This window comes from Erythrolamprus reginae, chromosome 2 (assembly GCF_031021105.1).
Source record: "Erythrolamprus reginae isolate rEryReg1 chromosome 2, rEryReg1.hap1, whole genome shotgun sequence".
Taxonomy (NCBI): Eukaryota; Metazoa; Chordata; class Lepidosauria; order Squamata; family Dipsadidae; genus Erythrolamprus; species Erythrolamprus reginae.
This window is the reverse complement of record NC_091951.1, coordinates 215,332,420-215,345,894: the sequence shown is the minus strand read 5'-3', so window position 1 is coordinate 215,345,894 and position 13,475 is coordinate 215,332,420. Positions and strand designations below refer to the sequence as shown.

The 13,475-nt window shown below is 40.2% G+C and overlaps 1 protein-coding gene and 1 pseudogene across 4 annotated transcripts in view; both read left to right on the top strand.

Moving 5' to 3' along the window:
* QTRT1 (queuine tRNA-ribosyltransferase catalytic subunit 1) overlaps positions 1-4,246 on the top strand; it is a 256,258-nt gene extending 252,012 nt beyond the window's left edge. For all 4 annotated transcript variants that reach the window (XM_070741811.1, XM_070741810.1, XM_070741808.1 and 1 more), the window contains one exon: positions 3,863-4,246. In XM_070741811.1, coding sequence (XP_070597912.1) covers positions 3,863-4,015 — 153 coding nt within the window. In that variant the 3' untranslated portion in view covers positions 4,016-4,246. The remainder of the gene's footprint in view (positions 1-3,862) is intronic.
* LOC139161959 (guanine nucleotide-binding protein G(I)/G(S)/G(O) subunit gamma-5 pseudogene) lies at positions 675-1,116 on the top strand (annotated as a pseudogene).
* Positions 4,247-13,475: the final 9,229 nt, after the last annotated feature.

The window sequence follows — 13,475 nt, the reverse complement described above, 5'->3', positions numbered from 1 at the left end:
CCGCGCTCCTGGCAAGAGGGATGCAATTGGCCAGGACATGGCAGCCCCACTCTTTGGGATGGCGGGGCTGGAACAGAGGGGCAGCTGCGATGGGGCTGGCTCGGCAAAAGTGCTCCCAACGAAGGGACTGTGAGAGGGTTTTCTCCGCGCACTTCAGGAATGCCCGCCCCGCCCCTCTCGCAGTCCCCTCGCTGGGAGCACTTTCGTCCCGGATTTTCAGCAAGGGGGCTGCAGTAGAGGCAGGGCACGCGTTCCCGAAGCGCTCGGACAAAGCGCTCTCGCAGCCCCCTCGCTGACAGAGAGAGGGGGGGGAGAGAAATTAAGTGAGAAAGAGAGAGAGAGAGAAAGGGGGGAGAGAGAGTTAGCAAGAGAGAGAAGAGAGGACTTCCGCTTCAGGGGGGGAGGAGGGAGGGGGGAAAGCGCGAGGCCGAGTTTACGCAGGGAAGTCCGCCAGCGCGCGCTAGGCTTGAGTCTCTCTGTCTCGCTCTCTCCCCGCCCTCCCACCTCTCCAGACAGTCTATGGGCGGGGGAATTTTCCAAGCGCCGGAAACTTGCCCGAAAGTTCCGAGAAACACCCCCCACCGCTTCCCCCGCCCCACACAACCACAGCGACCCAGCAGCAGCAGCAGCGGCAGCTCTTTGACAGGTTTGATGTCGCGCAGAGTTGAAGTTGAGTGAGGGAGGGGGCCATGTCCTCCAACGTCGCCGCCATGAAGTGGTGCAACAGCTGCGGCTCGAGGCCAGCGTGAGCCGCGTGAAGGTTTCACAAGCTGCAGCTGATCTGAAGCAGTTTTGCCTTCACAATGCAGATCATGATCCTTTATTAACAGGTGTTTCATCAAGTACAAATCCATTCAGACCTCAGAAAGTCTGTTCTTTTCTCTGATTTGATCTAACAACTTTTCCTAGCTGATTATGTTGAATATGGAAATGAAACAAGATGGCTTGGAACCTGTACAGAAACTTTGTATTAATGTGCCAACTTTGAGCTTGTAACATTGTTATTGTTTCCAAAGCCCTTAAAATCTACCTCTCTAACAAACTGTATGCTAGTTGCTATTACTCTGTGTTGTGAGGGAATCAATTTTATATTCAAGCAATAAAGGGTTGACATGATTTTTTAAAAAATGAAAAAAAAGGAAAAAAGAGAGAAGAGAAAGGAAGCAAGAGAAATAGAAAGAGTGAGAGAGAGAAAGCAATAGAGACAGAGAGAAAAAACAAGAGAGAAAGAGAGAGCAAGAGGGGGAGAGAGAGCAAGAAAGGGAGAGAGAAAGGGAGAAAAAGAGAGAGAGAGCAAGAGGGGGAGAGAGAAAGAGAGAAATGACTCTTGATTTAAAGCATATGGTAAAAAGCACCCAAATAATAACAGAAAAAAAAACCCAGCCTTGTGTGTGTGTGTGTGTGTGTGTGTGTGTGTGTGTGAACTCTTGAACCATTTCCAATAGCTCACCTGTTATTGGAAATGGTTCAAGAGTTCACACACAGACACACACAGAGAGAGACACACGTCTAAAAATATTAATGCCATTTGTTTTTCTGGATGTTGTTCATAGAAACATAGAAGACTGATGGCAGAAAAAGACCTCAGGGTCCATCTAGTCTGCCCTTATACAATCTCCCTCTTCCTGCTTGTTATACCTCTAGCTATGCAGCCAAGCATCCTACTTGCTTTTCCTACCGCCCGAACACACTGCTCACCCATTTTGAGACTATCAGAAATCACTACCCCTAAATCCTTCTCTTCTGAAGTTTTTGCTAACACAGAACTGCCAATGCAATACTCAGATTGAGGATTCCTTTTCCCCAAGTGCATTATTTTACATTTGGAAACATTAAACTGCAGTTTCCATTGCTTTGACCATTTATCTAGTAAAGCTAAATAATTTACAATATTACAGACCCCTCCAAGAATATCAACCCTATTGCACACTTTAGAGTCATCGGCAAATAGGCAAACCTTCCCTACCAAACCTTCCCCTATGTCACTCACAAACATATTAAAAAGAATAGAACCCAGAAGAGACCCTTGTGGCACACCGCTTGTAACCTGTCTCTGCTCAGAATACTCGCCATTAACAATAACTCTCTGATGTCTGTGCTTCAGCCAGCTTGAAATCCACTGAACTATCCGGGGATTAAGTCCAATCTTCACTAATTTATCTATCAGCTCTTTATGTGGAACCATATCAAAGGCTTTGCTGAAGTTCAGATAGGCAATATCCACGGCACCACCTTGATCCAACACCTTTGTGACATAGTCAAAGAAATCAATGAGATTAGTCTGACATGATTTGCCTTCAGTAAAGCCATGCTGATTTGGGTCCAATAAGTTATTGTTTTTTAGGTGCTGATTTATCCTCTTTTTGAGTAGAGTCTCCATCATTTTAACTATAACTGATGTCAAGCTAACTGGCCTGTAGTTACCAGCTTCTTCTCTACTGCCCTTTTTGTGGATAGGCACAACACTGGCCATTCTCCAATCCTCAGGAACATCTCCTGTTAACAGGGATTGGTTAAACAAATCAGTCAGGGGGGTAGCAATGACAGATCTGAGTTCTTTAAGAACTCTGGGGTGGATGCCATCTGGACCCATTGCCTTATTTATCTTTAATCGTTCAGGTTCCTCTAAGACATCGGCTTCTAAGATCACTGGAGCTGAATCCGTACAGCTGGAAGCAATGCTATATCCCTCTATAGTATTATTTTGTAAGGTGCCTTTTGAGAAAACTGAACAGAAGTAGCTATTGAAATGATCAGCGATCTCCTTCTTATTCCCATCAATGCATGTATTATTCCCGGTACTAAGCTTCGTGATGCTGCAGTTTTTCTTCCTATCACTAATATATATGAAGAAGATTTTATCCCCCTTCCTTACAAATTTTGCAATTTCTTCCTCTTTTGAGGCTTTAGCAGCATATATTATCTGTTTTGCCTCCTTCTGTCTCATTTTATACACCTCTCTATCAGCTATACTTCCAGACTCTTTATACCTCCTATAGACAGCCTTTTTTCATTGACTATAGCCCTTACATCATTGCTAAACCATAGTGGTTCCTTCTTCCTTTTACCTTTAGTTATTTGCTTTACATACAGTCCTGTGTCTTTTAAGATGGCCTTTTTTAATACAGTCCACTGGGTGCTCGCTCCTGCCATTTTATCCCTCCCCTTTAATTCATAATATTCTAATGTATTTATAATTGTCTTCAAATTATTTTTAATCTATAAGCAAAAATTGAAACAAAAATTTTATAATCGACGTTCAGTAATGAAATTGGTCTATAATTTTGAATTTTTTCTTTTTCTGTGTCAGGTTTGTGTATTAAGGTTATTAGAGCTTCTGACCATGTTTTAGGGATTCTACCATCTAAAATTATGTTGTTAAAAATCTCTAACATATTTGTTAAAAGTATATTAGTATTTAACTTGTAGAATTCAGCAGGTATAGCATCGAGGCCGATAGCTTTATTGTTTGTTTTTTTTAAGTGCTTGCTGTAATTCAATCATAGTAAATGGTGCATTAAGTTTCTGTTGTTGTTCTTCTGATAAAGAAGGTAAATCAATAGAGCTTAAAAACTCGAAGGCCTTATCTTTGTTTATATCTCCTTTTTGGTATATGTTTTTGTAAAATTCTAACGCTATCTCCTTTTTTTGAACAGTTCCATATCTGAGTATGCCTTTACTATCTTCTAATTTTTTTATTATTCTAGCCTCTTTTTGGTTCCTTAATTTATATGCAAGCCATCGACCTGGTTTGTTAGCATGTTCAAAATATTCTTGTTTGACCTGTTTAATTTTTTCTGCCAGCTGTTATTGTTCTATTATATTTCTTTTTGTATAATACCTGTTCTTTTTTTCTCTCTAGATGAATCTGATGCATTTAATCCGCGAGAGTATAACTGAGAAAAAGTTTCCACAGTTTGTTCAGAATTTCATGAAGACTATGTATGGGAATTCCAGCAGCTATCCCCAATGGGCTATTGAGGCCCTGGCCTCTGTTGGAATCAACCTGGAGTAAGAGACGTCAGAAACATACTGGATCCTAGACTTTCTTTGGGTTTGGTTGACCTTTCATGGCTGACTCACCCTTGTTTTCCAGCAATGGAAGTGATAAAGTGATTGGGTAGTGATAAAAATTGAAAAAGTTTTTCCAAGGAATGGTGTAGAAAAATTGAGTTCTTTGTCTGACAATCTATCACAATGGTCTTGTCATAACAGTCAAAGTTTAAATTAAAGATGTCTAGAAGTTCTTTAGTTTATCTCTTTTGTAGTTCTACCTGATATTTTAAACTTTTCATTAAATTTTCTAAAATTAATTTATCCTGGCTAAATGGTTTAGCATTTAGCATTTAGACTTATATACTGCTTCACAGTGCTTTACAGCTCTCTCTAAGCGGTTTACAGAGAGTTTGCCTATTGCCCCCAACAATCTGGGTCCTCATTTTACCAACCTTGGAAGGATGGAAGGCTGAGTCAACCTTGAGCCTACTGATATTTGATCTGCCAAACCCCTGGCAGCCAGTGATCAGCAGAAATAGCCTGCAATACTGCACTTTAACCACTGCACCACATCTTTTACACATTTGTATGAATGTGTAAAAGAGCTTCAGTGCATACTGTTTAAAATTTATAAGCTTAATTTTGCATTATTGACCCTGGGCTAGTATAAAAGTTTTATTTAATAATAATGGGAAATATAGAAATAGAAGATAAAAACAAAGAAGAGAGATATGTACATATGTAATAGCATGCCCTGCCCTGATTTTTCTTTTTAGGGTTTTTCCAGTACAATCACTAGTTGCATCTATACTCCTTGTCCCTGATCAACATTCCAGTTTCCTTCTTCCATGGGAGGAGGCTCGCATGGGTGAGCAGCACTGAGACACATAGGTATCATTGTTACAGACAAGCAAGGAATTTACATGGAAAAATTGAAGCCTGACATCAGGCATCAAAAGCAGAATTCTCAGCTTGCATTGCCTCCTGCTTCCTTTTTTTTTCTCCTCAGAAATGCTAGGTGTATTCCTTCACTGAAATTGTTTTCAAGCTATCAGGCCATGAGCATGATTTGCACATAAGAGCCAGTGTCTTGTCTAAAAGTCTTTTGTGCTTTACAAAAAATGGAGCAAAAGCTCTGCATTTATAGAAAATGAATTTTCAAGGGAAACTAGAACACATTTCTCACATGGAGCCAAACAAACAGCTCATTATCACATTAGCTCATTACTACAACTCTCTCTGCTGCTCCAAGAAATTGACTTATAGCCCATGACATTATGCAGACAGGAGAAAGAAGTACAAGCATTTGACTCTTGATTTTACCAAAGAAAATCTTGCATTTGCAATTCAGAATGTGAATATCAGCAAAATGGTAGAGCATTGCAAAAGAGCAATGTTTGTATTACAATGTTCCATTTGCAATCTTGCTACAACTAGGATTATTTCCTAATGGCTTCTTTACTGGAATAAATCAACATCCAAAGTTATTGAATCTTTTTATACTATATTTTTACACTAATTACAAGAAAAAACAAACTAATACAAACTAAAAAGTAAAAAAAAACCTACCGAAAAAATGATGATGTTGTTATTATAGATTTAATTGTCAATTCATAGTCCAGGACGGTTAAGTCCCAACAAAGGACCTCAGAGCTGTTAAGGTAACATTTGAATTGGGTGAGTTCCTCCCAGTTCGGACTGGTGACATAATGATCATATCACCAAACAAGAGCATGTGCAGTAACTGAGTTTCCGGCACTGTAGTCGCTATCTTGTTTTCAGCTTTCTTTGTTTATTTTTTTTTTAAAATTTAATATTTATTTATTTATTTCTGAGCATGGGCAGAAGCTGCATTTCTGGCACTATTCATGCGGTCGCGATCTTGAGGAAGCAAACTGGCAGTGAGATAAGTTAGGACCCACCCTTGCTTGGGTCCCCTCAACTTTTCAATCCCAGAAAGTGGCTTAAAAATGCCTTTCTCCTCAGGGACAATTTTAATTGGAGAGATAGAGAAATTGGGAAAGGCGGCGGGACTAAAAATAAAGATAAAACAAAAATGGAACAACAAAAAAGACCTTTGAAACAGTATTGGAGATCAAAACTGCTAAAGAGTGAAGTACATAGGATTATGGTTAACAGCTAAATGCAGCTCAAGTAAAGAAGACAACTATACCAAGTTAAGTCAGAAAATACATAAGGCATTGGAGATTTGGAGCAAATTACTGATACCATTGGGAAAAACTGCAGCTATTAAAAAGAATATCCTATTTAAAATTTTATTCCTATTTCATTTTTTAAAAAAATATTTTTATTAATTTTCAAAGACAAACAATACAAACATAACATACAACATAAAAAGGAGCTACTATCGCTCCGCTCAGGGTAGAAGTCTTCATAATACAAAAAAAGAAAAACATTGTTATTTGAATCAATCCAGAGAATATTTAAAAGTACCGTATATACTCGAGTATAAGCCGACCCGAGTATAAGCCGAGGCACCAATTTTTGCCACAAAAACTGGGAAAACGTATTGACCCGAGTATAAGCCGAGGTTAGAAAATGCAGTGGCTACTGGTAACTTATAAAAATGGAAAACAATAAAATTACATTAATTGAGACATGTTTTAGAATATTTATTTTAAAGAAAACCAGTAAACTAGCTCTGTAAATTTAAAAGAGGGTAAACAAATTAACAATATTAACAATAAATTAAAAAGTAAAAAAAGTAGCTCGATCAGGAACAAAGCTAAAACCTAAGAGTTAAAATCCTTCAAAACTGGATTCCTTCTCATCATTAATTGGATTTACATTATTGTTCTGTTTTTATATATGCTGTGAGCCACCCTGAGTCCTTGGAGAGGGATTGCATACAAATCCAATTAAATAAATAAACAAACAAATAAATAAATAAGTGTATCCAAAGAAGAGCTTCAGCATTAGCTGCTGTGAGGTTATCAGCATAGAAAACCAAATAGATAGATAGATAGATAGATAGATAGATAGATATAGATAGAAAGATAGATAGATAGATAGATATAGATAGAAAGATAGATAGACAGACAGACAGACAGAAAAATAGATAGATAGATAGATAGATAGATAGATAGATAGATAGATAGAAATAGATACAGATAGATAGATAGATGATAGATAGATAGATAGATAGATACAGATAGATATAGATAGAAAGATAGATAGACAGACAGATAGAAAAATAGATAGATAGATAGATAGAAATAGATACAGATAGATAGATAGATAGATAGATAGAAAAATAGTTAGATAGAAAAATAGATAGATAGAAAGATAGACAGATAGAAAAAGAATTCCTGTCTAGCTCTGCCTCATAACACATTATTAGATCCTATCCAAGCAAGGACAGCAACTACCACAAAATACCAATGCAGAGAGAGCAATTCTCTATATAAAAACACATCTAATGATATATTTTAAAAAATTATAAAAGATTTGATTATAAGTTAAATCAAAATCAGTAAAGTATTATAAAAACATATCTAGTCATGTATTAAAAGGTATAAGAAACTTAATTATCGGTTAGATCAAAATAGAAAAAAAAATATTACATTTTATTATCGAACATCCCAATTTACTTAGCATTATCTATTGAATTTAAGTTTTACCAATATTTCCATTATGATTTTTTTATTTTATCCCACCAAGTATATATAATCTGCCAAATATTGTAAAATTCCGATTCTTCCTGATTATTTAACCGCCTCGTCATCAAATTGAGCTCAGCACATTCTAAAATCTCCTTAAGTATTTCTTCTTCCTTCGGTGTCTCCATTTCTTTCCATCTTTGTGCAAAAACAATCCTAGCGGTTACCAATATGTGGACTATTAAAAAATGTATATCTTTTTTATATTTGTTATTTGAAATACCTACCGTGTTTCCCCGATAGTAAGACCCCCCCCGATTGTAAGACATATGGGGGGTTTCAGGGGGGTCGGCTAATATAAGCCATACCCCGAAAGTAAGACATATGTCTTACTTTCGGGGAAACACGGGGGTATTGCGGGGGGGGGAGCCCGATGACCCGCCGAGCAGGTGGGAGAGCTCGGCGGCAAGGCACAAAGGATTTCCCTCAAGAGAGAGAGTGGGGGATAGTCGTCGTCAGAGCGCTAAAGACCAGGGCAGAGAAAGCGCGAGCTGCATGCGGGAGAAGCGGAGGAGGAATCAGGCAAGCCGAATGGGAGCCTGTTCTGTGTGAGTCCGGTCCGGGTTTTGCTTACAGCCCCGGGCATTAGCAATAGCAGCGGCGGCAGGAGAGGCAGCCCTTTGCAATGTGGTCCGCCTGTCTCGGCACTTGCAGAGCGAGGATGTAGAGGTGGTTTTGCGGAGGAGTTGCTGGCGGGGAATGGAGCGAGGGAGGGCAGGGGAGGGATTCCCATTCGGCTTACCTGATTCCTCCTCCGCTTCTCCCGCATGCAGCTCGCGCTTTCTCTGCCCTTGTCTTTAGCGCTCCGACGACGACTATCCCCCACTCTCTCTCTCTCTCTCTCTCAAAGAAAAGCCTTAATTTCGTAGCCATCGGTTTATCGGCCTTCCAAGGCTGGAGTTCGTCCTTTTGGGGGATTACGATCGCTTAATCCAAACCACCGCCGCTATCCCCCCCCCACGCGATTCCTTGCACCTTCTTCCCAACGTTATATCTGCGGTTCAGCCTCCTTCCCCATCGAGAGAATTCCGATAGCAATACTAAGTTCTTTCCCTTTAAACACAAGCATAAGCACGCGACCCAAAGTAGAGATGCAAAACTTTGATGCGCTAGTTGCGGGAGGTTAGATTAGCTGGGCTGTTATTGCACCACGTTCAGCGTTCGTCGGTCCAGTTAGGCAGGTGGGGCTGCGCACAGCGGCTCCTCCCCTCCAGACACACGCTTCCCCGACACGCGTCTGCGGCTCCACGCGTGCACCGAGGGAAATCCTTTGCCGCTAAAAGGACCCTTTCAATTTTTTTCCAATGTAAGACATACCCCGAAAGTAAGACATAGGGGGGCTTTTGGGGGTAAAAAGAAAGTAAGACACTGTCTTACTATCGGGGAAACACGGTAGTAAAAAGAATTCTGGAGTTTTCTTAATTTCTTGCTGGGTTATTTCTCTTAGTCATTTTTCTATCATATTCCAGTAATTTTTTGCTTTTGGGCAAGTCCACCACGTATGATAATAAGTACCTATTTCTGTTTTACATTTCCAACAAAAAGGAGAATTATTTTGAAACATTTTTGAAATTCTATTGGGTGGTAAGTGCCATCTATAAAACATTTTAATTTGATTTTCTTTAAAAGAAATTGACTTAGTTATTTTCCAATTGTATGTCCACACCCTTTCCCAAATATTTAAATCTATTTCTTTACCTAAGTTTCTGCACCAACTAATCATATTATCTTTTAATATCCAACCTATGGTTTTGTAATTAATTAATAATTTATATGTTTTCCCAATCAATTTTACTTGATTTATAGTTAATAATTTACCTAAAATGTTATTATCCTTTCTAAATATATAAGTCTTTATATCTTTATGAAATCTAGACTTAATCTGTGCATATTGCCACCAATCTATAACATCACCTGCTTCTAATAATTCCTGTCTTGTTTTCAAATTCCACTGATTGTCTAATAAGTACCTATATTTCCATATTTTTCGTTCTTGTATTAAGTTTGGGGGGCATATGGCTTTAATCGGGGATATCCATCCTGGCATGACATAAAAATGGTATTTTTTTATATCAATCCAGACCTCTAGAAGTGCCTTTCTAATTGTGTGCCTCTTGAAATACGAGTGAGTTTTATATTTTTTGTACCATACAAAAGCATGCCAGCCTAACATTAAGTCGTGGCCTTCCAAATTTAATAACCTTCTGTTTTGTAAGGTAAGCCACTTTTTGATCCAAGATAAGGCTGCTGCTTAGTAATATAATTTGGAAAGGCAAGGCCTCCTCTTTCCTTCACGTGTTCTAATGCAGTGTTTCCCAACCTTTTTTGAGCCGCGGCACATTATTCATATTTTCAAAATCCTGGGGAACACTGAACGGGGGGGTGGGGGGGTGGCTAAAGAAAAGTTTTGACAAAAAAAATTCCTCCATTTCGCTCTATTTCTCCCTCACTCTTTCTCTCTCTTCCTTCCCTTCTTTCTCTCTCTCCATCCCTCTTTCTTTCTTCCTCTCTTTTTTGCTCTCTTTCTCTCTCCCTCCTTCCCTCCCTATATGTCTTTCTCTCTCCCTTGCTCTCTCTGCCTCTCTTGCTATCTCTCATTCTCTTTCTTTCTTTCTTTCTCTCTTTCTCTCTCTCTCTGTCTCTCTTTCTCTGTCTCTCTTTCTCTCTCTCTTGCTAGCTCTCTTTCTCTCTCTTTCTCTTTCTCTGTATCTCTCTCTCTCTCTGCCTCTCTTGCTATGTCTCTCTTGCTCTCTCTCTCTCTCTCTGCCTCTCTTGCTATGTCTCTCTTGCTCTGTCTCTCTTTCTCTCTCTTCCTTTCTTCTCTGCGGAGGCCGGCGAAGGTTTTTCTTATTTTAAATGTTCCGGGTGGCAGGGGGATGCGGAGCCCGCACGCACACACCCCCGACATTCCAAATTCTGCCTCAGCTGTGAGAAGAACGCCTGCCCCGCCTGTCCTGCAGCCCTTTCGCTGACAGCCTGGGACAAAAGCGCTCCGTGAAGGGACTGCAAGAGGGGCCGGGCGGGCATTAGCAGCCGGATGAGGAGGACGAGAAGCCGCTGCAGCCACCCCCAATCCCCCCCCTTCCCTGGGTGCCTTCCAAAGGCCCCTGGAAAAAGGCAGGAGGTAGCAACAAGGCGCGAGGACAAGCAGGCAGCTTGGCGGAGGGGAAGCGCTGAGGGGCTCTCCTCCTTCCCCACCCCCGCGCTTCTCTCCCGCCCTGGCTTTTGCTTTGCCCGCAGATTTCCCCGCAGTTCAAAAGGAGGCAAGAGGTGGCCTGGATGAAATTGCGGGGAAATCATGGGGCGAAGCGAAAGCCAGGGCGGGAGAGAAGCGTGGGGGTGGGGAAGGAGGAGAGCCCCTCAGCGCTTCCCCTCCACCAAGCTGCCTGCTTGTCCTCGCGCCTCATTGCTACCTCATGCTGCTCCCACCATGGCTGCGCGCGGTTCCAGTGCCCCTGGCTGAAGGTCGTCCTGTGGCTGGTCTTGGGCTTTACGGTGGCTTCCTGGTTCCCTCTCCTCCCTCCGCCTGTGTCTACTGCCAGCGCCTCATTCCTCGGAGCTGCCGCTTCCTTCCAGGCAGCCCAGCCACGCTGCCGTAGAAAGTGCAGAGGTTATTGCCGCCGCCTCTGCCTCCACTCAGGGAGCCACCGTGGTTGAGCTGAGGGAGAGGAAAAGGCGCGGTGACCACGGTGGCTCCCTGAGTGGAGGCAGAAGCGGTGGCAATAACCTCTGTGCTTTCTACGGCAGCGTCTCCCACTCGAACCCACGGCAACGGGCGACGGCTTGGTGGGAGGCGACGGCGGGAGACACAGGCGGTGGGAGGAGAGGGAACCAGGAAGCGACTGTGAAGCCCAAGACCACCCACAGGACGACACTCAGGCAGGGGCGCCGGCAGCGCCCCGCCCAGCTTGAGCTTCTCGCGGCACACCTGGCCATGTCTCGCGGCACACTACTGTGCCGCGGCACACCGGTTGGGAAACGCTGTTCTAATGCACATTGTTTTATTCTAGATTTTTTCCCTTGCCATATAAATTTTTTAGTTTTTAGTTTAGTTTGCCAGTATAAAGAAATGCCTTCTGGAATAAGACAATGGAAGGTTTATATTTTCTTTGATTAAAATTCTAGTTAAAAAGTAATATTCCCTCTGGCTTTCCCGTACTCTTTTTGGCACTTGTTTTAATATTATGATGTATTTTCCTTTGTAGTTGAGGTTTTCATTTCTTGACTATTTTAAGATATCATCCCTTATGGTCTTTCTGATAAATTTAATATGAACCTCTCTCGACAGATTGTGTTTTCTGGCGAAGCTATTTTGAACTCTGTAAATTTTGTCTATTTCCTTTATTAATTCTTGTGGATCCATCTGTAAGATCTCTCCTATTATCTCCGCCATTTTTTGAGCCCAGATTTTCGTCTTTTTCTTCTAAGACATTTTGGAAACTCAACCCATGTGAGGATCGTTGTAATTCCAAATGGGTAATAGCTTCATCAAAACCTCAATTTATTGATCCTTAAACTCCTCCAATCTCTGTTCTGCTTTCTCCATTTTGTCTTTGACGGTTTTCATCCTTTGTTCATTTTCTTTTAGGTTTTGTTGTATCACTTCAATTTTCCCATCCATTGCTTGAACACTGCCCTTCACGTTTCCTAGTTCGACTTTCAGATCTCCTATTTCAACTTTCAAATCAACCATTTCTGCTTTTATATCTTCATAGTGCTTTTTTGCTTCTTCACAAGCGTCTTCTCTGTTGGCATCAATTGAAATCTGAGTTTTCTGCATGAAGTCTTGAAGGAGGGCTAAAGAATCCTGAATAGTCTGCAGAGTTGGCTGTGTCGGGATCTTTTCTTTTTCCTTTTCTTTCTCCTTGCCCAACATACTTGTTATTGTTCTTTGTGGAGATGGTGATGGAGAATCTTGTGGGGTAGAAGATGGAGTTGAAGTCTGTTTTTTAGAGGTTTTGATAATGGTAGATGTAGTAGACATCTTATGGGAAGTTCTGAATCCCCTTATACCTATAAACTTTATCTTCATCCAAAATGGCATCAACTTAACAACTTAAGAAATTTGAAAGATATATATACGTATATATCTATATATACTAAAGAGTACAATAAAATAGTATATCAATAAAAGTGAAATTCAGAGTCAAAAAAGATACATAAAGAAATATTTTCTAAATATAGGCAACTTATTACTCAGTTTAAAAATCTAGAAATATAAAGTTTAAATACTTATTCAATTAATCCTATTATTAGTCTGGTACAATAAAAAAAAAGAAATTCCAAGTCTTTACTAGTTCAATTAAAACAATTATTGTTAATCTAATATAACAGATCAAAGATTATACTGTCAATCAATCTATCCACTCAGATAAATATTCAAAAGGGAAAAGACATAACAAAAAGCAAAAAGTGAAATAATGATGAAAATTGGGGAGAGCATATAAAAAGGAGAGTAGAGGGGGGGAAAGGACAAAAAGGTTATAAGAAACTAATAAAAATATTTAAAACAATTTCTGTATACAGTAATACTAAAATAAAAAGGAAATATTAATATTAAACTGAATATGAAGAGGAATAGGGGCTTGCCAAGTAAAACGGAGGAGAAGAAAAGGTTTAACAATTCATTTATGTCAAGTAGAATTTAAAAAGAGAAATTAAAAAAACCCTTAACTCCAGTTTTCAATAATATCTTGGGTATTCTTGAATTCTTCTCACGATTAGGATAAGACAATTTGGTGTTGTTATTATTTAAGAGTTCAAATTAAAAATGAGTTAATGTCCAAATTCCATGTAATA